General features: G+C 43.9%; 1 protein-coding gene across 1 annotated transcript in view; it reads right to left on the bottom strand.

The window, feature by feature from the left end:
* Positions 1–21,705, bottom strand: part of EIF1AX (eukaryotic translation initiation factor 1A X-linked) — a 48,949-nt gene extending 27,244 nt beyond the window's left edge. Inside the window, exon 1 of the mRNA XM_069637079.1 lies at positions 21,414–21,705. Coding sequence (XP_069493180.1) covers positions 21,414–21,429 — 16 coding nt within the window. The 5' untranslated portion in view covers positions 21,430–21,705. The remainder of the gene's footprint in view (positions 1–21,413) is intronic.
* Between the last annotated feature and the right edge of the window lie 2,106 nt (positions 21,706–23,811).

Raw genomic sequence — 23,811 nt, 5'->3', positions numbered from 1 at the left:
AAATGTCATGATAGTCGCTTGTTTTGTTCCTACCTTTCTGCACCCCATACCTTTTGTTTTTCTCCGGCTCTACCACAAATATCAGGCCTAGTACAGTAGTCGCCTGTCTGTTTCCATTTCCTTCCCACTCTCCCCCTCCCTTCATCTATGTTTTAGCTCCTGCACTATCTGAAATGTTGTCAGGCCGAGTACGATAGTTAATTTCACATCCTTACTGTTCATGGCCTGTAAGAATGTCATTGTATTTTCCCTTGTTCCCTCTCTTGCCTTGAAGAGTACACATTGTGTATAGGTGCTATATAACTCATGAACTATCATGACCTCAGAGCACTCCACAGCAGGCTAAGGAGGATATTAAATATCCCATGAGTTGTGGGGGAGAGCGGGTAGAGGAACAGCAGGAGACACCCAAGCAGGACAGGGCCTTAATCTTTGTTGAGTAAGCAGGGAGTTGGAGTTCATGTAGTTGAGTGCGTCATTGAAATGAAGCATGTGCCACAAGTGTTTGTGCGTGTTGCACTAGGGAGTAGATGATTTGAAAGGTGCACGTGCCAAGTTTGCATAGGGAGGGCCACAAGTTCCCAGGTGTGCCCGCCCGGAGAGGGCGTGGCATGCAGCTATAATTTTTTTTAAAAAAATTATAAAAGCTCATGAAGGGATGCAGATTTATGCTTGCCCCGTGACGGGGCTTACAGAAATAGGTGAAATGGGGTGGTATGAACCAAAACAAACAGTACAAAAAGTACTCGGAAATGGCGAGAAAACAATTTTAAAACAGTAAGCCTTGGTTGCATTTGGAAATTTGGCATCCTACCAAGTGCTCAACCACCACATGCTAATTTTATTACCACATATCCCCGGAACCCGCTGCATAGAAAAGGTTGCGTTGGCTCAGTTTCTACCAGTAATGAGACTTTGTTTATGCGACAAACAGCCTTCTAAACATAACATGTTTTAAGCACCCATTAACTAGATCTAGTATACTCATTTAATTTTGAAAACATAGTATATTTGACTAATGTTACATGTAATATACTAAAAACAGTTTATATCTGTTCTATAGGATAACAGCAATTTTAAGTAGCCAGAATTCAAGGTTGCCTTTAAACGTCTTGTATTGTGTGTGGATACTCTGAAGCTTTTTCGGAAGCTGCCATTTTGCTCCAATCAATATGGCACTCACGTGAATGGATTTCACTCTAGCATTCCGTTACACAAGCGACCGCAAACAAAAACAACGTTGTGTTTGAAAACGCTGCGGTTTTTTCCCCCCGGGTTTCTCAGGTTCCTCCGGCTCGGAGGAGCCTGAGAAACTCGGAAAGCAAAACCGCAGCGTTTTCAAACACAACCGCGTTGTGTTTACTACAGCTTGCTGGCTTTTCCTTCATTAGTGCCGCAAAAGCAAAAGCCAGCACAGACGGGCATCCATTTCACAAAATGGATGCGCCCATGTGCTTGCTTTTGCGAATTTTGAGCTTGAATAGCTCAAAATTTTACATAGGAAGTTTAAAAAAAAAAAATGTGCCAGTATTTTTTTTTTAATGTTGCCCATCTATTTTTTAAATAGATTTTTTTACTGGACTATCCCTTTAATATCCATTTGTTAAGCAAATTAACGGCAACAGATATTAGGACCGGTTCAGCAGTATACTCCCTGGGTAATTTACTTTATACTTGCTGAGCTTAATTTAAATTATAACAATTTTTATGTACTTAATATTTCCAACTTGTGAAATGAGGCAAGTACTAAGGTTTATATTGGTTTACGCTGATCGGGATACAAGCTAGAACTCCTTATTGGTGACGGATGTGATACTGAAACGTGAGTATCTCATTGGAGACATTTTATGAAGGGCCATGTCAAGAGTTCGATGTCACATTTAAGGGCAAGTGGTTTTTATATGCATTTTTTACAGAATGCAATAATGTTACCATAGAAGAGTTGATAAGAGGTGAAATATGGCATCTAGTAGATCGGCCACACTACCCGAGTTGTGTTGATGCTAGATGGTCTTGGTCTTTTATACTATAGTCTACTCAACCATTTTTCCAATACACAAATTCACCAGAAGTTGGGGAAAATCAAAGTAGGCATTACTTAATGAGTACTAGTGGTTTGTCTCTAGTGTGGCACATCCAAGCACGTTTTGTTGAAAAAAGTTTATAAGAAATTGCCAGAGAATCCAATCCCCTCAGCAAGGAGCGAGGATGCAGTGTTAAATTCATCTGAGGAATACGTTGCTATTGCCAGGAGGGCATCATCCAACAAATGGATGTTGGCTGTCAATTGTACACTTGGGGCAGAGCCATCTGGTCTAGGGTCGTTTTTTATTTCTCCAAGAGTTCATACGAGGCCAGTCTTTATGGTGTCTGGGAATGGCCCATCAGTGACAGATGCATCAATAGTGGTGTGGGTTGATGGACAGGCCGAGGAAGTAAATTTGAGGGAGTCTAGCATTTTAGGATGTCTAGGGAGGGCCAAAATGAATTCCGTCCAGAGGGGCAGTGTGTGCTGGGGTGCAGAAGGAGCGAATGCTGTAGGTTGATCTGATCATCTGTCACATTCTGCTTATTTTGTCAAAGTGGTTAATTCTGTTGCTGGATGCCTGGGGTTAGAGCTTGGTACAATGACTCACTACTTCGAAGAAGGCACTGCTCTAGTTAGAGAGACTGCAGAGATGGTGGAGTAGTAGGCAGGTTTGGTCGTCGTAATCAGAAGCCTACGACTGTCGTGGAGATCGAGTAGTAAGTCTGCAGTTTTCTTCTAGCCCATTGATCAGGAAAGATTAAGATTTGAATGATTAGTGCAGAGTGAGGGGGCCTGACTTGTGGGCCATGGTCGAGGGTAATTGAAAAGGACAGTGGCATGGTCAGGTCAGTCGAGTGGGACAGGGTCTGTGTGCATGTGAATTGGCAGGGTGGCGATGTAGAGAAAATCTAGGATATCCTTATTGTGCAGGGTTGAGTGGGGAGAAAAAGCAATTTGCTTCAGGTCCATGAATGCAGTGGGTGCAGAGAGCATGGTTGTCTGTGTGAGACTTGGGGGACGTTAATCTCAGAGAAAGACATTACTGTGTTTTAATGTGGTAGAGGAGAGAAAGCTTGAGATGTGGGCAAGTTTGAGGTGTTCTATACATTAGGTGGAAGGTGATGATTCATTATGAGATAAAAGGGAACCAGCAGGCGAGTGGTCTATCAAGATTGTTCTAGCGAGTGGGTGGGGGGAGGGGGGAAGGCGATGGCGCACAGTCAATCCCTTCTATTTTTTTCCATTTATAAAGCGTGCAACTGCCCTAGGGCATCGTGGCGCTGTTACATCATATTCACTTGGGTGCAGGCAAAAAGCAGTGTACAGTTCCCGTTCAGGGTCATAATATATTAGGCGATAAGAGGGTCATACATATTAGGCGATAGACAGTTACTTGGTTACAGAGACAGTTCCTTGGTTACAGTGGAACATTAGGTTGTCAGACTTTCTAAAGGCTAGGAGTGATGTTTCCTTCCTGAGTTGCGGGGGGGGGGGGTAGTAGGTTCCAGGATTTTGGTGCCTTCAAAGCTAGTACCGCCGGCTTTGGCTCTATTAAAGACAGGGACCGCGAGTTGGTCAGAGTAGAGTTCTCGCTTGGGTCTGAGTGATTGTGCAGGGTGTATCCGATCAGCTAGGTATTGGGGCGCTGATTGGGAAAGACATCAGTGTGTGATTATGAGCACCTTGAATATGCGTTGATAGGGAGCCAGTGGGCATCTTGTCTGGCCTGGGAGATATGCTCTTTCCTGGGGATACTGTGGGCAGCACGGAGAGCATTATTTTGTGCAATTTGTAGCCTGTTCATGTTCTTGGCAGAAGTACCTAGCAGAAGGACATTGCAATAGTCCAGTTTGGCTCCTATGGCGGCTCTGGCAATGTCGAGACAGTTCTTGGCAGAGAGGTAGGGTTTTACCGCGTTGATGATTTTAGTAGTGCGAGCTGCTGATGAGATGTAGTAGCTGACTTGTCTATTCATGGAGAGCGTGGAGTCAAGAAAGACTGTTTTCACTGCAGTTGAGACTGGGATGATCATGTTTTCAATGCTGAAATTGCTGTATTTGGTGTCCAGTTTTTTTAGAGTTTCCTTGGGGCCTACAATTAGGAGTTCCGTTTTATCCCTGTTAAGGCATAGGCCGTTTGCTGCCATCCAGGCCTGGATGCTTGCCGATCCGCCTCATGCCCCCTTCTAGACAGTCAGCATATTCGATGCAAAAGTCTGAGGAAGGTAGTAAAAAACAGGGAGGGGTGCTTAGCCATTCAAACTATAGCAAGTGGGGAATCGCTGTGGAGGGAAGAAACAGTGATGTCTTTTGGGGAGTAGTAGGGATTACTTGCAGGTGAAATGCAGGATAGCAGGTCTTTGCACCATGGCCTCATCTAGCACATACACAGTTCTTTGTCCTTAAAGGACACCAGCGAGGAGGATGCCAGAGGAGGACTGGTTAAATAGGCGGTGGCCGGAGCAACCAAGTGGCAAGGGCTAATTGCGCAAGCAGCAGCAATCCTCAAAGCTGTAAATAAACCAACCAGAACAGCAATTGCTTTACTTGCTCCATTCCTACTAAAATGTCTACCAACTACAACCTTGCACGTTCCAAAGCCAACAGGCCTCATTCGGTCTGCTGCACTTCACAAGGCCATTACAAGTAGGGTGTTGGGCTTTCTGCCACACAGAATCTCATACAATCCAGTGACACTATGTGGCGCTATCTGATACTGGAAAGTGCTCTCCATCACAGCGCACAGCCAGTCTCCCCCAGTTGCCACTGTTATTCTGACTGCCTCCATGAGCGTTCTGTTAAACCGTTCTACACAGCCGTTACCTTGGGGATGATACAATGCTGTGGTGACCTGTTCCACACCATATCTCCCAAGAAATTCCTTAAATTCTCTAGGCACCAGTTAAGCACCATTGTCTGATAAGCACATCTTGGGGAATCCCTCTCGCCAGAACACTGGTTCCAAGAACTAAATTATCCTGCTACTAGAAATTTCCTTCAACACACATTTCGGGCCACTTGGGACAAGATCCATTACCACTAGCAAATAAATGTCCCATGATCCCCCTAATGTTGAACGGACCTAATAAGTCGAGCACTACCTCCTCCCAGGGCACTTTAGGAGTTCCTTGCACAATCATAGGCACTTTCTGAACTGTCAAACCCTTGTTCCCTGCTACACAATCCACCCAACTCTACACCTGTTCCTCAATGTCCTTATCTACCCCAGGCCACTAAAAATTGGCCCTTGCAAGACCTTTTGTTCTAGCCAAACCGAAAAGACCCACATGGGCCAACTCTATTACAGCACAACAACCAGTTGATGTGCCCCTGATGTAAGTAATCACCTTGAACCCAGTGTTCATTTCTCACCGTTCCGAACCCTTACAAGTCTTGTCACATTCGTTAATCATAATCTTTCTCACCTTGGTCAAGACATTTTGATATAATACATCTTCCATGCAAGCAGTATGCCATTTACTCCTTTGTATAGAACTCAACTTGAAAAATCTCCACTGTTTCCTCCAATTGCTTCTCTTCAATCACACCAACTTTATCTTGCTCGACACCCCTCGAAAGGCATCTGCTACAATATTGCTATCACCACGGATATGTACCCTGGTAAACCTCAATCCCTGCATGGAGCTCACCCATTTCTTTATGCAGTGAGATGGCCCCGACCCCAAGACCTCCTTTGGAAAATATGCTTACTAGCGGCTTGTGGTCAGTGCAGATCGTAGATTCTCTCCCCCACAGGAATATTTTAAATTTCTCAACGCCCCACACACAAGCAAGAGCTTCTTTCTCCACTAGAGTACCTACCCTCAGCACTTTTGAGACTTCTAGAAGCAAATGCTATAATGGGCAACTCACCGTCATCCTCTTGCATCAGAGCACCACTCAAACCATAATCACTCGCATCAACAAATATGGTCTTCCTATTATCAAATGTCTCCAAAAGGGGCACTTTGACCACTGCCACTTTCGCCTCTTCAAACTCCTTTTGATATAACTCATCCCAGGCAAAATTCACACCTTTACGTGTAAGCCTGTGCATATTTCTTGTTTGTCTGCTAGTCTCCTATCATAGAACTCAACAAGTCTCAGAAAGGATAACGCATCCCCCTTGCTTTGAGGCGCCACCATGCTCCCGATTCCCTCTACAGCATCTTCCTTAGGCCTAATTCCATCTCCTGTGATCGTGCCCAAGATATACCACTTTCTTGGCCCTAAAAATGCACTTCTCCACAGCTATGGTTAAACCAGCTTCACCCAGAAATGTCATCACTCTCCAATCTCACATGTTCCATCTCATCACTCCCACATACCAGTAAATCATCCTGGTAGCACATTACACCTGCTTCTCCCCCAGAAGTTTGTGCATTATACTCTAAAACACGCTGGCAGCTGATACTATCCCAAACGGCATTCTCGCACATCTGAACAAACCTATGGGAGTAATGAATGCTGTTAGATTCCTCGTGAAGTTCTACTTGGTGATACGCTGACTTCGAATATGGAAAACACTGTGGGTCCAGGGACCCCATCATTTTCTCGGGAGGGGAAACCGATCGGCTATTAACATGCTGTTGAGGTGTCTGAGGTCAATGCAAAGTCTTATCTGGCCATTGGCTTTCCGCACAATTACAATGGGGCTCACAATTACAATGGGGCTAACCCACTCTGAGGACTGAATTCTGACACCATCACCTTCCATTCCAACTCCTCTTCCACCTCCCTATGTAATGCTAGAGGTACTGCGTGCAATTTTGCAATTCTTGAAACCGCCCCTATCTTCAATCTAATTTTGTGTACAAAGACTTTCAGGCATCCAAGACTCCCATTCTTGCATTCATCCTTCACCCCCACCACATTATTCTTAGCGTCATTTTGCGTTTCTACTCCCTTCACCGCTAAAACTTGGTCAGGATGACTAGCATCTAGCTTAATCTTTAGCTCAGTCTGACTCCAGGATAATAATTCTCCACCCTGGTTTGCTACATAAACGGTGCCTATAGCTTTACTACCTTTTTTAAATTGTAGCTCCCCTTCAAAACGTCCCAAGATCTTTATCGGGACATCTCCATAAGCGTTGGCCTCAACCTCACCTTCCCATAATGTACAACACGTGGGTATCTCTCTACACACCCACACCAAGTGTAGTCTGCACCGCTGTCAATCAACATTCTAACCGAAATCCCATTGATTATCACCTGCGCATGGGGTTTCAGTATCTTTACCTTGCCAGCTACCGCATTTACAGAAAATATAACTTCTCTCCACATCCTCACTACTGGCAGAGATTTTCCGAATCTGAACCCCACTGAAATTCTTGCAACACCGTGTCAGATTTCCCTTCCTTCCGCACTCATGACAAATTATATGGACTGCGACACATTCTTTGTCAAATGCTAGATGTGTGGGGCTCCCACACCTAAAACATCTCCTTGTCATAGTATTCCTGAACTCCCTGGGCCCTGCAGGCCCTTTCGCATAGCCCCTCTCTCAGGCGAGTCTCTTGATGACTCGAGTCTCTATGGTTCTTGTACTCTCCTTGCCCCTCGGTTCTCCTGTCTGATCTTTCAAAACCGTATGCACAACAGCTTCTTCTGATTTAAGTCTGTCTATTGACTCCCCTTGTCAAGTTGAAGTGTCTTAATGCATTTTTCTGTATGTTCTACCATCTTTGCGATTTCAATTGCTCCATCTAAGGTAGGGTCACGCTCCTTTCTCACGACATCATTCGAACACTCAACTGATCTGTAAGATGTTCATCTTGGCAGTGCGTAAACCTACATTTGACAGCTAGGGCCCTGAGCGCTGTCACAAACTTCAATACTCTCACCTTGTTTCTGCTCCCTTGTGGCAAATCTGCAACGCTCCAGTATGTTTTCCTCAACGTGAAAATGCTTGTCCAACTTGGCAAGTGTTCTTTTGTAGGGCCCCGTCTCCCCCAGGTCGGAGGGCTCTGGTAATTTGCGTAACAAATCTTGACCAGCAGGTCCCAAAAAATGAGTGCCTCCTTCCTCTCATTTCAATAGTTCGAGCCAAATGCTGTTAAAGCATACTTAGTAAAACCCTCCTTCCAATCTGCCCATCTGATTCTGGGCTCCCCAATACTGGTAAGGAAGAAGACAGGCGCAGGTATATTCGCCATGATACTGAACGTTTTGCTGAAGATACCAAGATATTTTCCCAGAACTGCCTGCTGGCTGTCAGTTCCTCCCCTTGTAAACGCTATTAAGTGCGGCACACTAGACTTGTAATTCACCAAAGGCTTTGATATGCCTTATGTTACTGACTCAGGAAAAGTGAGTATCTCCTTTTCTCTTTTTTTTTTTAAAACAACTAATTAAAAGTGCCGATAACTCAAACAAAATTTCTCCCTCGTGACATCAGCACCGTTCTCACCCATGGAGCTGGTGCTCCTTTGAATGTGTTCTGCCTACGGTTCTCCTGTCTGCGACCCCTTGAACTCACGGGTGCTTCATTCCGAGGCCGGCGTGTGGACACATCATGCGCCACAAGCGTTACGTGTGCCTTCCTCTAAGAGAGGCCACAGCTCACGGGCCATCCCTTAGCCCAATTCAGCTTAGACGGCGGCTTCCAGATCCTCTATACCTGCCGCCCAAGCGCTTCTTAGTGCCTTGAACCCCCACCAGATCGCCTCAAGCTGAGTGCTGGACCTATCCAGTTCTCTGCAGCACTGGGGTGTTTCAATGCACGGACCACGGCAGCTCAGAGGCGCTCCTCGCAATGCCTCACAACACAGCTGCTGCACCGGATCAGGCTGTCTGACTCCATCAGAGATGACCGCCACTCCGGCAAACAATCGCCACCATCTACCCAAGAAAGGGTCCGCTGGGGTTTGCCAGAGCCTAAGTCCAGGATCCTCGTCGCCAGTTTGTGTGGAGTGACCAAGCAAACACAGGTGAGTGGCATACAACAGTACTTTATTCAGCATCAAGGTTGGCAACCCCCAGCCAGGGAGCTGACCAACTGGTCCCAATATAATTCGCACTCATAAAATGCACACTTGCGTTATGTGGCATGAACCACAACTACATGTACATGGCAACAGTAGTCAAGGAATCTTATGTGACATGACGCTAAGATAAAGAATGATGATCCCTAACAGTACCCCTACATGTGTATTGCAATTTAGCTTGTTTCTTTAAAACACACATTCCCTTGCTGACCGACTGTGCAGTCGGTCATCCAAGGGGGACTGTTCCAGTGTCTTAATGAGGGCTGTTTCCACTCGGTTTCAGTAGTTTTTCTAGTCCGTCAGCTTGCCAGCTGCTTTAGCCACTTGAAGTGGCTTCTTCCAGATGGACAATAAGCCGGTAAATAGTGGTTGGAAAAGTCTGTGAGGGCTCTTCATGATTGCATTTGGGGTGGAATAAAAGGTTTGCAAAGAAGTTGGCAACTGTTCTGGGGTCTCATGAGCTTGCAACTTGTGCTTCAATTTAAGGAACTGAAGTCAATTAAGTAGTCTCCAAATCATAGTATTCTTCCAGGTTCTCTAGGAGATTGTCATAGGGAACTCCAAATCCCATGAGCTAACTGGGTCCTGCAAGATCTGTGCCTTGATGCACAATTTCCCTCAGCCTTCCATCACCCCACCCACACAACTAATTAATGAAACCTGTATGTATTTTGGATGCTACCTTCACTGGCAGCAGCCTATTAAAGATGCAGCAGTTACATTGCATCAGTTTAATTGCATACATTAAGTCTTTATAACCACGCAAACCAGTATTGCTTTGAAAATGTTCTAAGTGAAGTGCATTCCACTTATTTTGCAGGTGCTACCTGGTCTCACCAGCAGTCATTTTACCCTTGGCCATAGTCAAACACAAATTAACATCTGTTATCGCATCCTCGGGTCAATGAAAACACCTATTCATAATTTGCCAAGTTGTCACTTGGCATACATACACTATCTCTATATATAAAACGCCTTAGTTATCTTTTCCTAACTAGGCTGATGCAATTTGGTAGGTTGCCCTCTCTGCTGTCCAAATGGCAAAGTGCACCTGCCACTTCAACAATATATATTAACTAATAGAATGAGCACGGTTCTATTGGACACATTCGGAGTAATTTCAAGTTACTACTTCCCACCCCCACCTCTTCACACAGGTCATAGCAGTTCCAGTGTCAATTGACAGTTGACTCCTTACGAGCTATAACTGAAAGTAGGTGCTGTATTATGCTACTACGCAATCTTATGCCATCACAGGGACTCTGCAATGGAACAAGGTTGACAGTTACACGTCTACAAAGATGCATCATAGAGGCCAGTGTAATTGACAGAACTTGGATGCTGTTCGTAAACAGCACATACCTCTCATTCCATCTAATACAAATGTGCCTTTCAAATGCAAAAGACAGTCGCCTTTTCATTGACCATATTTTATTTGCATTTTTAAAGCGCTCACACAGCCCGCGAGCATCGAGGCGCTGTTACAGGAATAGTTTTTTTTTGTTAGTTGCGTATTTATAATGCGCTTAAACACCCAGAGGTTTCTAAGCGCGGACCCGGGGATCAAACCAGTGTTGCTTCGTGTCTTCTTGCTTGCAAGGCGCGCACGTTGCCGCTGAGCTACCATAGCTTGCCTATCAGTGGTAATTCTGATATTCAAGCCGGGGAACAGAAGTGACCCTATGAATTAACTAAATATATTGACCAAGATATGCTACAATGGCTAGTACATATTATAAAGATAAAAATCGTGAACTTGGATGATAATTTCACAAGTCATGTCAAAAGTAAGTTAAAAAAAGCCTCTAGGTTCAATGTTAGTATTAAATACGGTTTATTCAAATAGGGAGTATTTCAAATGCCTTTTTTTCGAATGCAAAAATGGCAAACATTTCATCAAAAATTATTCAAATGTTTCTTTTCTTTATGGGTGGGGGGTCACCCCTAACGCCCGTTTTGTAAAACACTTTACATATAAAACCCCAAAAAACGTATTAAATAAAAAAAAAAATACATTTGAAAAAAAAAATCAGAACGAACATTATTTGCATTCTTTCGAAATGCATTTGACATACTGACTGGATACCAATACATACCATACATAAGAAGTGCAATCCTGAAGCTTGAATAATTTTCGATCTTATACGCCAAGCCCCAGAAATCCACAAGGCATTCTGGGGCCTGGGTCCAAAATACCTTCATCCCTCTGCAAATACCTCCCACCTTGAGCACTCTGCTCCTCTAACTCCCTCAGCGTCAGTTGTTTCTCAAAGAAACGAGCTGGGGGTAAATCCGTCTTCCGCTGGGGCCCCCCTCTGGAACAGCCTCTCTGCAACTCTAAAACTTGAGAACCAGCTCCGGAAGCACCTCAAAACCTTCCTCTTTGCTTCTGCCTTCTCCTCTCCTCTGTTGATTCTACTCTTCCTCGGCACCATGCACCTGGCCACCCTGTGTCCTCCGGGCCCTCTTCCTCAGCACCATGTACCTGGCCACCCTCTGTCCTCCGGGCCCAGGTACCTGCTCATCTTGCCACCCTCACGCACTGCCTCCGGGCCACCCCTTGCACTGGGGTCTGTATCTGTACACATACAGCCCTCCCCTTTTCTTCCTGCACTTTCAGACCTACCCAGCCTGCTGCCATAAACCCAGCACTTGCCACTTGCTGGCTGCACTCCCATTGTAGCCTTTTTATTTTTTCCTTCTCACTCCGCACTCTCCTTTTGTTCCCCCTTCTATGCACTTCTCCCCCTGTTCCCCTTCCCTTGTGCGCTCTGAAACACTTGTGTATGAGCGCGATAGAAATAAAATATCAATATCAAAGTACTAGACATATGTTGTCACATTATGCACAATTGTCATTCTCTGTTCGCCTGACCATGATCAAGGCCTGTTCTGTGACGGGTACTGCATTTGGAAATGGTCTCAAATATCTGGCCTGAGGTATCCCAAAATACATAAATGCATAAAATAAACCAATGCGTTGTTTCTCAACCCACATGCTGGACAGTCATCGGTACCTTCATCATTCAATTTGCAAATAACACTCACAATGTTAAATCTCTGCTTTTTAAGTGTACCTTACAAAAGGCGGATTAATTTTGGTCCAAATATGTCTCATAACTAAGTTGGTCTACCATTTACAGCATGCATTCGTCGTCTTCACTGTCATTGCACTTGTCTTAGTGATGGATGCAGGGTCATTCCACAGGGTATCAAGGTTCAAACGATGAAAGTATCCTTTGACATGAGTAAACCGGGACCTCCCTCTAAGCTTTATACATGGGAGATTGATTCGCTATAATCAATTCCGGGCATGCCCAGATCCGGACCGGAGCCAGTAGAAAACTGGTTTCAACCTTAAATCGCCAGCGGCTGGTTTCTGGACAAGTTCTAAGAAAACGGTAGGATTAGGGCAGCTAATAGTAAGGCTAAGGAAACTTTTCCAGAAGGCCTTTTAATCCGTCGCAAGTTTTGTCAGTTTGCCTTGTCCTAAATGTCAGATCCTATATGGCAGCCGATTTCGCTTGGGCTTTATAAGACTTGCGCGCCTGGGAAATGGCGCCACCTACGCTTGTCGAATTGGCAACAACACTACAGACTCTTGCAGTCTGTTAATGAATGTGGTTAATACGCCTTGAAACACTTAACCATGCACAACTATATTTAAGGTAAGACTGGACACAGCATTTTAATTAGTCGTTCCTCTTGTTAGAACAACACTGGCAATATCAACAACCTGGCCTAGACACACTGCATTTGAAGAAAAGCAGAGGGAGCAGCATCATTAGCAGGGCAAACAGGGTTATTGGCTATAGACTGGTTATTTGAACATCTAAAAAAAAGCAGTACATCCCACAAGCAGGGGTACATTGGAGCCCATCGTTGCGCTTGGTGAATCCTTTTAGCACAATCAAACTGGAGATAACCAATTGGAACATGTGTTAAACCATAACTTACAATGGTAGACTTGAGCAGCTGCTCTGCTAGCCCGTTCATTAGCCTGGTGCTGTAAGTATAGTATTCAATGAGCACCTAGTAGTTTGTACTCTGCTTTATAATGCCGATTTTAAGAATTCCATTATCCGCAAGTACTTTAAACATACTGCTTTGCATAAGAGTAACATTCTTTACTAATACGCCAGTATAGTTCTTTGTCAACCGAATGGTGGATAATGGGTCAACTTAATTGGTAACCAAATGATGGGGTTTAAAATTAAACGTATATCATTCCAACATGGTGGACCATACAGGCGTGTTTTTTTGTTTTTGTTTGCGGGGTTAAAAGGTAGGCGTTTTCAAAGATTAGTAAACGCCAGCTTCACAGGCAGTGAAAGCCTACTATACACCTACTGCTTTTGAGGGGTTTTGAACGACTCGGTTAAGCAGATCAAAAAGAATGGAATCATTAGCAGTGCATTCCTTTACAAGGATAAGAAGCCTTTTTATATTTGAATAAGTTAGAATGCATTCCTCTTTGCTTAAAATAGTTCAGTTTATGATGGGATGTCTTGACAGTTGTGCAGTAATACATCATGTAGTGCCATATTTGGACAAGCGAAACCCACTTTTGTAAAATACCATTCCACTATCACCGTCAGTTTGGTCAGTGCTGCAGTAGTTTGAGGTGGGAGTATGTTACGCTGCCTTGTTAAACTTTGAAGTAAACGTGATGTCAAAAGGGAAATGTAAGCTCAGAACATGACATTGATTTGGGGGCGGGGGGCTTTATAACCTGTGATCTGGTAAGTCCCTCATTTTTTTGTCTAAAGCCTCGCTTACAGCAAAAAGAGGTCTTGTCAATGAAGATGGGTCATTTTAAAACCCTCGGGTGGGGTTTCACAAATGTCAAGTGACTTCAGCCAATGGTTTTATGATTAGGCTCTTACACGATCTGGCGTGGGGAAATGTATTTTTTTTATAGCATTTGATTGTTAACTGGAGTTGTGGAATAATGAACATGCTGGCAGACCAGGGGGGTTGAGTGGGAAGGTTGTTGAAATTGATTTACAATTGGACACTAATGTTCAGGTATTCAGGGGCTCTTTTAAAAAAAAAAATGGAGTCGGGTACACCTTTGAGGCAGGGTTACGTTTCAGTCAATTTAGAGGAAGAGCTCTCACCTGTGGTTTTCGACCCGCCAAGAATTCCCCCTGTCAGATTTTGACTAACGTATGCCGATATGTTTAACTGCACCAATTGGGTTTGCAGAAATTAATTGCTGCATTTACAGTCTTTTGGAAAAACATTGCCCATCAACCCTAGTAAAACAATTATGGATTTTGCCAATTTTAAACCTGTGAATGCTTTTTAAATGACCAAAAATTACAACTATCGTATAGTTTTATCAAGTCTTCCCAGCTTTATAAGCCCCGCCAAGAGCAGACCATGACTATTTGAAAAAGCAGGCAGGGCCCCTTGGTTCACAGATAGGTTGTATTAACAGGCAATCTGGGCCATTTTCAAGTTTTTGGTGCTTTATGTGAGTAAAGTGATCCCTGAGTTACTATATGGTGTGGACATACTGCAAGAATGGGTGTATCAGAAAACGGACCGTTTGGAAGCAGTAACTTTAAATATTCCAAGGAGTGTACCGATTCATTTAAGATAGGAATGGAGTTTAATTTCCCTCCAAGCAAAGACTGGAAATATCAGATGTTAATGTGGAAGTTCTTTGATCTGGTAAAATATATTCTTCTATGCGAGAGGACATGGTCTCTACTAAATATTTAAAAAGAAAAAAAAGCCCTGTTTGTCACATAATGGAGCGAACTATAGATCCAGTCCATACTTCCTCCATGAAACGTCTTGCATATTAACACAAGAAGGTGGAAATGTTGCCAAAATATCGGTTTGTTCCCCACAAAAAAAAGGAAAAGGTGTATTTTGTTAATTTTTAGATTAAATATTTTTTGAACAAGGAGTCTCAGAAGAAAATATGAGTTAGTGTAGGTTCCTAATCTAATAGTATGGACTGAAGATTAACTGCCCGAAGCTTACAATTGTTGTATTTTAGACATCTTATTTATAATCCCGATATAGATTGTGAGGTTTTGTGGTGACTCGGAGAATGGAGTTATTTTGCTTTTAAACTTTCTGGATATCATTTAAGTGGAGATGGTTTTTGAATTCCTTTGTATAATGAATACCAAGGAGGATGTGTATTGCTTGTACGGTAATTATTTTTCAGTGTTTTATTGATTGACCGTTCTTCTGTTTTAACTTTGAATGCATTTCCTTTTTTGGTTTGGATGTATTGTAAATGTATATGGTAGATCATTCTTTCCTCATATGGAACAGGAATGTTGTGTGTCTCAACAGTACTAGATTACCGTAGATTGCATAGGTCACAGCATGGCACAAAGCACCCACACACTAGTGAATGGGCCTAGAAAATGCAAGCTACACTTGCATAGAATGGTAACAGCATATGCCTAATTCCATCACAAAAGAACATACCCAGCCCTCCCCTAACATAGAATAGGGAAGGTATTGCATTGGCGGCACCAACCGCATAGAGCAGGGACAGTAATTGCCTCTGCAGTTCAAGATCCTCATAGAACTAATGTAGTATTGATAGCAACTAGTTCAAATATGAAGGTAAACTGCTGCCGAACTCCTTCCACATAGTAGGAATAGCAAACCATAATTAAAAGTTCACGCTTGTAACACTAATTTGTGTACTTTGATAAATGAACATGACATAGGAACACCCAAAAATTTTGTGGAATGAAAGCGTTCACTAAAGCATAGATGCTTCCCAATTGTAACTAGGTTTTTCATCTTGTTACAGCTATGGCCTTAAAATGCTAGGAAAATAAATGCCAGCATAATGCTCCTTCATGAATATCTACAGACACCAAACACAGCAGCAACAAATCTGAAACGCTCCCCTTGCTGTGCTGTTTCTAACATGCTCAGAGTACACGCTATGACAAATGTGTTCACATGGCTCGCAATTTCGTCCAAATGAGAATTGATAGTGTGGTTCTTGCACTGACCTTGTTCTCATCTGGTGCCTAAATGATACACCTAGAACGATAAAAGCTGTCCTATAGTAGAATGTGTAAATGGGCCAGGAACAACTTATCTGGAGGCCTGGGCATAGTGCAGGCATTCTCATTCAAAGTATGATCTCAACCAGGGGGCAACATTTACACTTGCTATAAGTTATTGGCAATTGATAAGTATGAAATGGTGTACTTTGCGTGTAATTTATTGTGGCGGGTTAGTAGCTTGCAACTTGTCGTTTTTACCCTTCGTCTCAACCATAACAGGCTTCGAACGATGCCGCTGAATGTCTATTGAGATTATTTCCCATCTTCAGGTGTGCATATTAAGTGCTCATAATTTTCTTGAAGCTGCACAGCACTTGGCTAACATAGCATCTAAATCGCCGGTAGAAGTTACTATAAAAATGACATGACCACAAGTTATGTGTTGATGAATAACAGTTGGGTAAGAGTTAAATGTAGCTCCAACTGCCAATGTTTCATTTTGTCTACTATAGTCTAGCCATATCGTGGGGGGGGGGGGGGGGGGGGAAGCTGGGCCAATCTGAGATCTGCAATCCATCACATGAGATGGAAGGCGACACTGTATGCTTCATTGGTTTTCAGTCTTTTGATGGTGGCCAATGCAATCTAACCATGCGTGGAGTGTAGAACACATGAACCCCCTAGGTGTATGCGTAATTGGTGTATGTGAATCACTGGCCGATGATAATGAGTGGTCCGTTTAAGAACCAAATTAATACCCAACTTTCCTTTGTAAGATTTGCTACGAGTAGTTGCTAGAGTGAACTGTTTATAGTGTCTTAAAATTGGCTGTCTTCTCAATGTTTGCCTATTTTGGTCCCATGGAATTTGAAGCTTTTTTTCATAAATTTGCCATGAACAAGCTTGTGAAGAGTGAAATGTGGTTGCATGAGGAAGGACTACTTGTGAAATATTAAATATTGGTTGTGAACAATCAATCAGGATGGATAGGAAGGTCAAAACGTGTGGATGTAGACATTGAAGGTGTGAGAAAAAATATACAAGCAAGTGGAGTCAGAGCAAAGACTAGACATGATCAAAAGTATAGCTGAAGACCTTTGGTTGGGAAGGAGGGAGCGTGGATCAAAATAAAGATTCCCACCAAGGTGAGGAAATGGCCTCTTGTGTACTCTGATCCCAAACTGGTGATAAAGATTTGGGGTCTTCGGTGCTTGTTGAAGGTGGTGCTGTATTGGACAAGGAGAGGGTAGCCATTGCTAAGAGTGGTGTGCCTTGGAGTTGAGTGGTATGAGCAGGGATGCGTAAAGGTAAGTTATTTCAGTTTCTTTTCATGGGGCCATAGGCTGCCGACCTATCACATTTATGTTTTCGGATTCGTTGTACATATTCTGTTTCCACTTTTCCTTCTTGTTATTCCCAAATTTTTGTTGTTTGGGAAAGGAGGGAGGTGTTGGGGGATCTGCTCACCAGCCATCATTCTTTATCTTAGTGTCATGTCACATGAAGGTTCCTTAACTACGGTTGCCATGTACATAGTTGTGGCTCATGCCACAAAATGTTAATATGCATCTTATGAGGGCGAGTTCTATTGGGACCAGTTGATGGCCAGCTTCCTGGCTGGGGTTGCCAACCTTGATGCTGAATAAACTATTGTTGTATGCCACTGACCTGTGTTTGCCTGGTCACTCCAAACAGGTACTTTTATTGAAAGGTGCGTGCACCGTGTTTGCCCCCTCTCCATTTTGTTTTACTCCTTCCCCTGTACACACCCTCATTAAAAGGAGTAGAATAACTGTTAGCCTGGAGCCAGCACCTTAAGTGATGTGACGCATTAATGTGGGCGGATTAACTTTAATTTTAAAATACGTTTTACTATTTTCTTAATCCCCCGTTCTTATAACTAAATAAGCTATGTTACATGAAAACCATTAACTACCATCAAGTAAAATCAAAAAAGCAGTTGTGCAAATTTGAGAGTGAACTACTGCAAAGTAAAGGTTTCCATCTAAGACTGGCAGCAGTGATGTAGCTTTTGCATTCATACACCATACGGAGTCAGTGTTTATTGTACATGGATATCTATTTAAGCCATAGAAAATCAAAGCCAAAAACGACCATGTTTCATGGTTAGACTGCAAATTAAGATCACTGCACACTCCCTAGAAGAACACAAACGAGACCCTACAAGTTCAGGTTTGAATAATCTTAGTTGTATACTGTAGGTCTAAAAAACGTAGTACGTTGCATACGATGGAATAGCCCTCCGGTGATCAAGCAAAAATGCTTGACTCAAGCCCCAGAAAGCAAGGGGGGGCGGGCGAATAAACCACCAGCGGTTAGAGTAGGTATACTTGACATGGCCGAAGGACAGATGGGCTGCACTGCAATTAAGCCATCGCTAGCCGAGTTCACAAGGAAAAGTACTGTGATGCATTAGCAGAGTAGGTTCTAAAATGCATACTTCGCCCCACACATTACATCAGCAGGACCACCAGCCAAAATGTCGACAAACACATAGGTATATCGTCATTGCCTCAGGTTAGGCTTCACTCCAAAGGTGGGGTTCAAGCTGATTGTTGCAAAATACAGTTGCACAGTACGAATGTGCAACCAACGGTTTAGAAAACAAATGTAACAAAATACATTTAAAAAGCACCAGGACCCACTCTCGTAAAGGAAACCATCAAGTCTGAAAATGAAGTCTGAAAATAAAGTGCACCCTGTGTTAATAGGCAGCAGTGCTCCGGCAAACGATTTCAGTGGCCATGTTAAAGGATATGTCTTTAAAAGAGGATGGGGGAGCTGAAAAGTCACCAAGGTTCTTTAATGTGGACATGGGAGGCTTGTGCCCTTCAAATAAAACTTTAATGTGTCTTTAGGGGGTCAAGAGCACCAAGCCAGTCTTCCAAGTGCTTTACTGCAGTCGTTACAGTCTCGTTGCGCTTTCCGAACGGCGAGTCAGCATTCAAGACGTGTGAAGTCTATGCCGCCCAGCGGTTTAAGGCAACGATCCAATTGGTAGTGGAACAACGCTTCTGCTGGGTCGAATGGGCAAGGTGGTGGCTTTAAGCTGGCAGAGTGGGTATTAAGACAGTTGCTTCCCCGAAGAGGAGTCGGAATCAGGTTGAGGCAGCATATGGATGGCTCAAAGAGAAAGTAAACAATTTGTTCACAAGAGTGGGGTTGAAACCTCAAGCTTATTTGTACCTCTGCCCCTCCATAAGGCTCAGACGGTTTATTACTCTATTCTGCCTGGAGCAATTACCGACTTTGTATAATTTAGGATCCAGGAAAAAGATCCCTACTGCTGAGCGAGTATGTCGTTTATGTAACCTCCGTGAATGCCTGGAGACCGCCAAGCATTTACTAACCGAGTGCTCTGTATTGGGATCCTCAATTACCAAATATCTTGGGGAATTTGTGCACGATCTGCAAACTATATGTGAAAGACAATTCTGGCTTTATTGTACTAATACTTCTAACATGCATCTTTATATTGCATTGTATAACGTATGGCTACAGATCGAAAAAGTTATGGGCGCCTTGATTTAAAATGTCCTAATAGGAAGGTTTTATTAATATTCGAGTGACTGATTGGGAAGAGGTAATTCTTCTCCTACTCAGCTAATGGGTATAGAGGCATGATGTCTCTGGTAGGGGTGTATATAACTCCTGCATAACCATCACAATGTGTGTGCTAACATGTAGCCAAGGATAACTGGCTATATAGCATTTTGTATTTTACTTTCTCTTTGAAGTAATGTTGATGTTTGTAAAGGAACTATGTATTGATGTATATATTTATGTTCATATTTGTAAAGAGCTTATTTTTCTATGTAATTTGTAATGTGTAAAGTTTGAATTACTTTCAATCTGTATCACATTAAAGTATTAATTATTAGAGTGGGGTTTGTATCACCTGAAACAAGTAGATCAGGTCTACAATGGTCTTCAGGTGTTAAAGGTTAAAGCTGCTTCTGAAGTTACAGATTTGCCGAGTCCATGGTAAAGAGGAGTCCTTTGCTTCTCAGTTCCACTCTAGCCCCTAAACAAGGTTACCTCACCACCTCTATTGCATTGGATCCTAGTTCCAGGGCACAGACCACAAGCTCTACGTCAGTGTCACCCCAAATGCACCCCCAAGATGGCATGGGGGTGGGGGGAGAGCTTTCCTCTTCCTTGAAAACTTCAGTCTTCACTTCTGTGACAGAGGACTTATAGACGATCCACAACAGAGCAACTACAGAATGTGCCCGCCCCCTTAAAGGGAAAAATGCCACAGCAGATTTGCCCAAAGCAAGCATGTCAGGAGTCCAATCTCTGAAATACAGTGTTTGCTTTGTCTGCAGGAATTGTAAGACTCCCTAGCAGAAACCAAGACTGGGAACGCCCTCTTGGCCTGAACTCTCATCTAGGCTACGCACCTTCACCCCCTCAGTCTACTTGACTGAGAGTAACTAGGCAGCTTCTCGGGCAGGGAGTCCTTATGATGGTTGTGGAACCCTAACGAGGCAGCTAATAAAACACCTGCCCTATAGCATCATCTCTCTAAGCTGACACTAATATGACAAATTGTGCAATCCCATTATCCAACATGTCATGAAACATGGCTAACATCTGTAGTTTAATGTACCACCAGGCTGACATGGACACACTATTAGAGTTTAAATTAATACATGCAGACAGTTAAAAAGCCACCTCTGCCTAATGGAACTTGTAACAGCAGAAGTACATGAACGAGTGCACTGGGATTCTGAAATGGGACAATAAAAATGCGGGCGACTGGTTTGCAGACTAAACTTTTAGAACCAGAATTACTACTACATTTTATTTCTAAAATTGAAAAAAAGTTCATGCCACTGCACCCTAACCAGATGACATCCTATCAGTCATCTTAGGTTAAAAAGTAACGACATGTTTGAGACTACGAGTTCACCACTTCTAATTTGGACCATACTGACGTTTGACAACCGATATATGCGTACCTAGCCCGCGTAATCAGGAGTCAGACTAAGCCTTAGATGCGGTGGTAGCAATTTAATCAATTCCCAAAGGTTGACATCCTCACAGAAGTGTCCTTCGCCTATCTCTGATTACCGCTCTCCCACTTAGAAATACCCGAAACCCCTCTAGACTGCACCGGCAGGCCTGCAGTTCCAGCTGGGTAGTGACTCGATCCTCACCGGTCAGGCTGCCACACACTCCCTCGGCGGGGGTGGGAGATAACGAAGAGAGTCTCTCGTACAACTGCTGAACCCCTCAAACGGGCCCTTGCGCCTCCCCGCTCCCCGATAGATGGAACAGTTGGGGAGGGAGGTGGACCGAGTCCACTCCTGTGCTTCCGCCTCATGGTTCCGATTACAAACGGAGTTCAGACACCGAGCGGGCCCTGTCGCGCTCACCTTTATTCTTGGGCATGGCGGCTGTGGTGTCCTCGCACTGACAGTCAGCGCTGCTAGTTTGGCAATGGAAGCTCTCTGACGGTGGCCGGCTGCTACTGGTGCTTCTTCAGCAGTGAGTGGACGCTTCCAGGCACGCGCGCGAGGAAAAAGGACGACACTGCTGGCGCACGGGTTTTTGACGTCACGAAACGTCCACTCGCGCGCGCGTAAGGCCCTTCCTCTTCTCTTTCCCAACAATCGCAGCTTTCACGCGTAGATGGCAAAACAGCGCCATAGAAGTAGGAGAAAGACTGGCCGATCACAAGCAGGGACAGCAATAGAAGAAGGACTACAGAATCCACTCTTTACAACTGGAGGGTGTGGCTGTCTTAAAAGTGGTAAAACCTGCACTGGCAAAGGCCAATAACTAGGCTTTGGCTGTCATTGGACGCAGTCTCAAATGCCCTACCGGCATATATGCTAATAACATGCTTCGTTCAGGAGATGATACGCCAGTAATGTTTTTTCTTTGCCTTCTGGGACATGCACTTAGATTTCCCTTCAAGTATAAAGTCCCAAATGCAAAGAAAACAAGAATTCTATGTCAAGACCCTGAGCTGCATATATATGAAAAACATACAAGTACAAACGTAATTTCCCTTCAACTTTTAGTGTCTTTAGTAGTTTGTTCTTGATAGGATCTTCATTTCCATGTGACTCTTACGAGTACATCCATGAACACCTACATCCTACCCTGAACCGCCATCCTTCTATTTCTTTAATGCTTGGGTAGCAAACAAGTACATTTCTTTATCGGGAGTGAGTGTGTGTGATATATAAATATTGGCAAGCGCAGTGAAGGCATGCATACATGCCAACATTCTGAAGCTCCTGAGAGGGAGATTTCAGCACCGAAATCGGGAGAATGCATTTTCTCCATAGGAATGCATTGGGGATATTGTTATTTTCGGAGGGAGACAGTAACAAATAGTACTGTTATTAATGAAAAAATCGGGAGTCTCCCGCCTAAATCGGGAGGGTTGGCATGTATGGGCATGTAACCTTGTGCGCACACTCCAGAGTAAATACAACCCGCCAGGGAATAAAGCCAAGAGATAGGTTGCAAGGATAACAAGGTTTTACTAGTTATATTCGCCTACTTCTATGCGCTACAGGGCTTTTAAATATGCCCTGTGGGTGGGGGCTATTCCCCCCTTGTAGGTTATCTCGCCTTGTATGGGGTCTGCCGAACATGGAAGCGCCTAGTGGGGTGGGATAGGCTCCTTTCCATCCCAACATTCCTCCCTTTTATCACTTCTACCCCCTCTGTTTCTTCGGTCATGTGCTCGTCTTTCTGCTTCTTCCCACGCTCAGGTACCCTTTCATAGCTCTCAACCATTTGTGCTGCAAAACCGGGTGAAATCATCCGATTTTGTGTTGGGTGGGTGAGACGCCCATTGGAATGAATGGGCGTGTAGGAGGCTTGGCGGGTGATTCAGCCCTTTGCAAGGCGGGTGACACCCGCCAAAAGCGTGTGAGTTGAGAGCTATGCCCTTTATGGGCATACACGTTCTGCATACGCTTCTCAAACTTTCCCTGTGCTATGCATACTGCTCAGGCGTACAGGTCATGTATCTGCATCCCCCATCTCCTGCTAGATCTACCCAAACTACCTTGTAATTCTCGGGGTCTGGCGGGAGTGCAATAGTTGTGTGATGAAGAGTGTCTACCTCATCCCTGTGACTGTGATATATTGCAACCATACAATATTTAGGGTCATCAATTTGCTTGGTCTTTATTTCTACTACTTGCGTATCATGAGGTACCTTTTTATTATTGCTACTCCCAAATGTCACCCTCATCATTGCACTATTAGGGACTGAATTGGCACAGCAACAGAGACACAACTGACACAAGAAAAAATCACCAAGATGAACACGATGATAGGGATCAGCATCTTTACAGTCGTTCCAAGCCATGATGGTACCCATCCGAATGCCATGTTCACCCAATCGTCTTCTTGTATTCCTGCTTCCTTTTTCATTTTTACACCAAGTGCATGCACTGCTGCTATCATGCGATAGTGTCCCATTTTCTGCGTCTGTAGAAGGAACGGATGTGCAACATGAATTCATGATCTTTTGGCAGACCCCGCCCTCCATAGCCGTGAGGAGGTCTAGGACATACCAGTTCTGCATTGGTATTAACCGGAGTGCTCTCATTTCCACCTTGATGACGTTGAACCCTTCTTCAATGTCATTTGCCGACTGGATCAGCTACCAGCGGACGATTATAAACCACTTGGCGTTGGCTCTGGCTTGGATGCTGGGCACAAGAGATGTGAAAAATGTCTCTACTGAGCTGAAAAGCTTATATTCATCAGATATTTGTTCAAGCAGATCAGGGGAATCTTGGGACA

The sequence above is a fragment of the Ambystoma mexicanum genome, chromosome 7p (assembly GCF_040938575.1).
Source record: "Ambystoma mexicanum isolate Mex_15411 chromosome 7p, UKY_AmexF1_1, whole genome shotgun sequence".
NCBI lineage: Eukaryota > Metazoa > Chordata > Amphibia > Caudata > Ambystomatidae > Ambystoma > Ambystoma mexicanum.
This window is presented reverse-complemented; position numbering and strand designations above follow the sequence as displayed.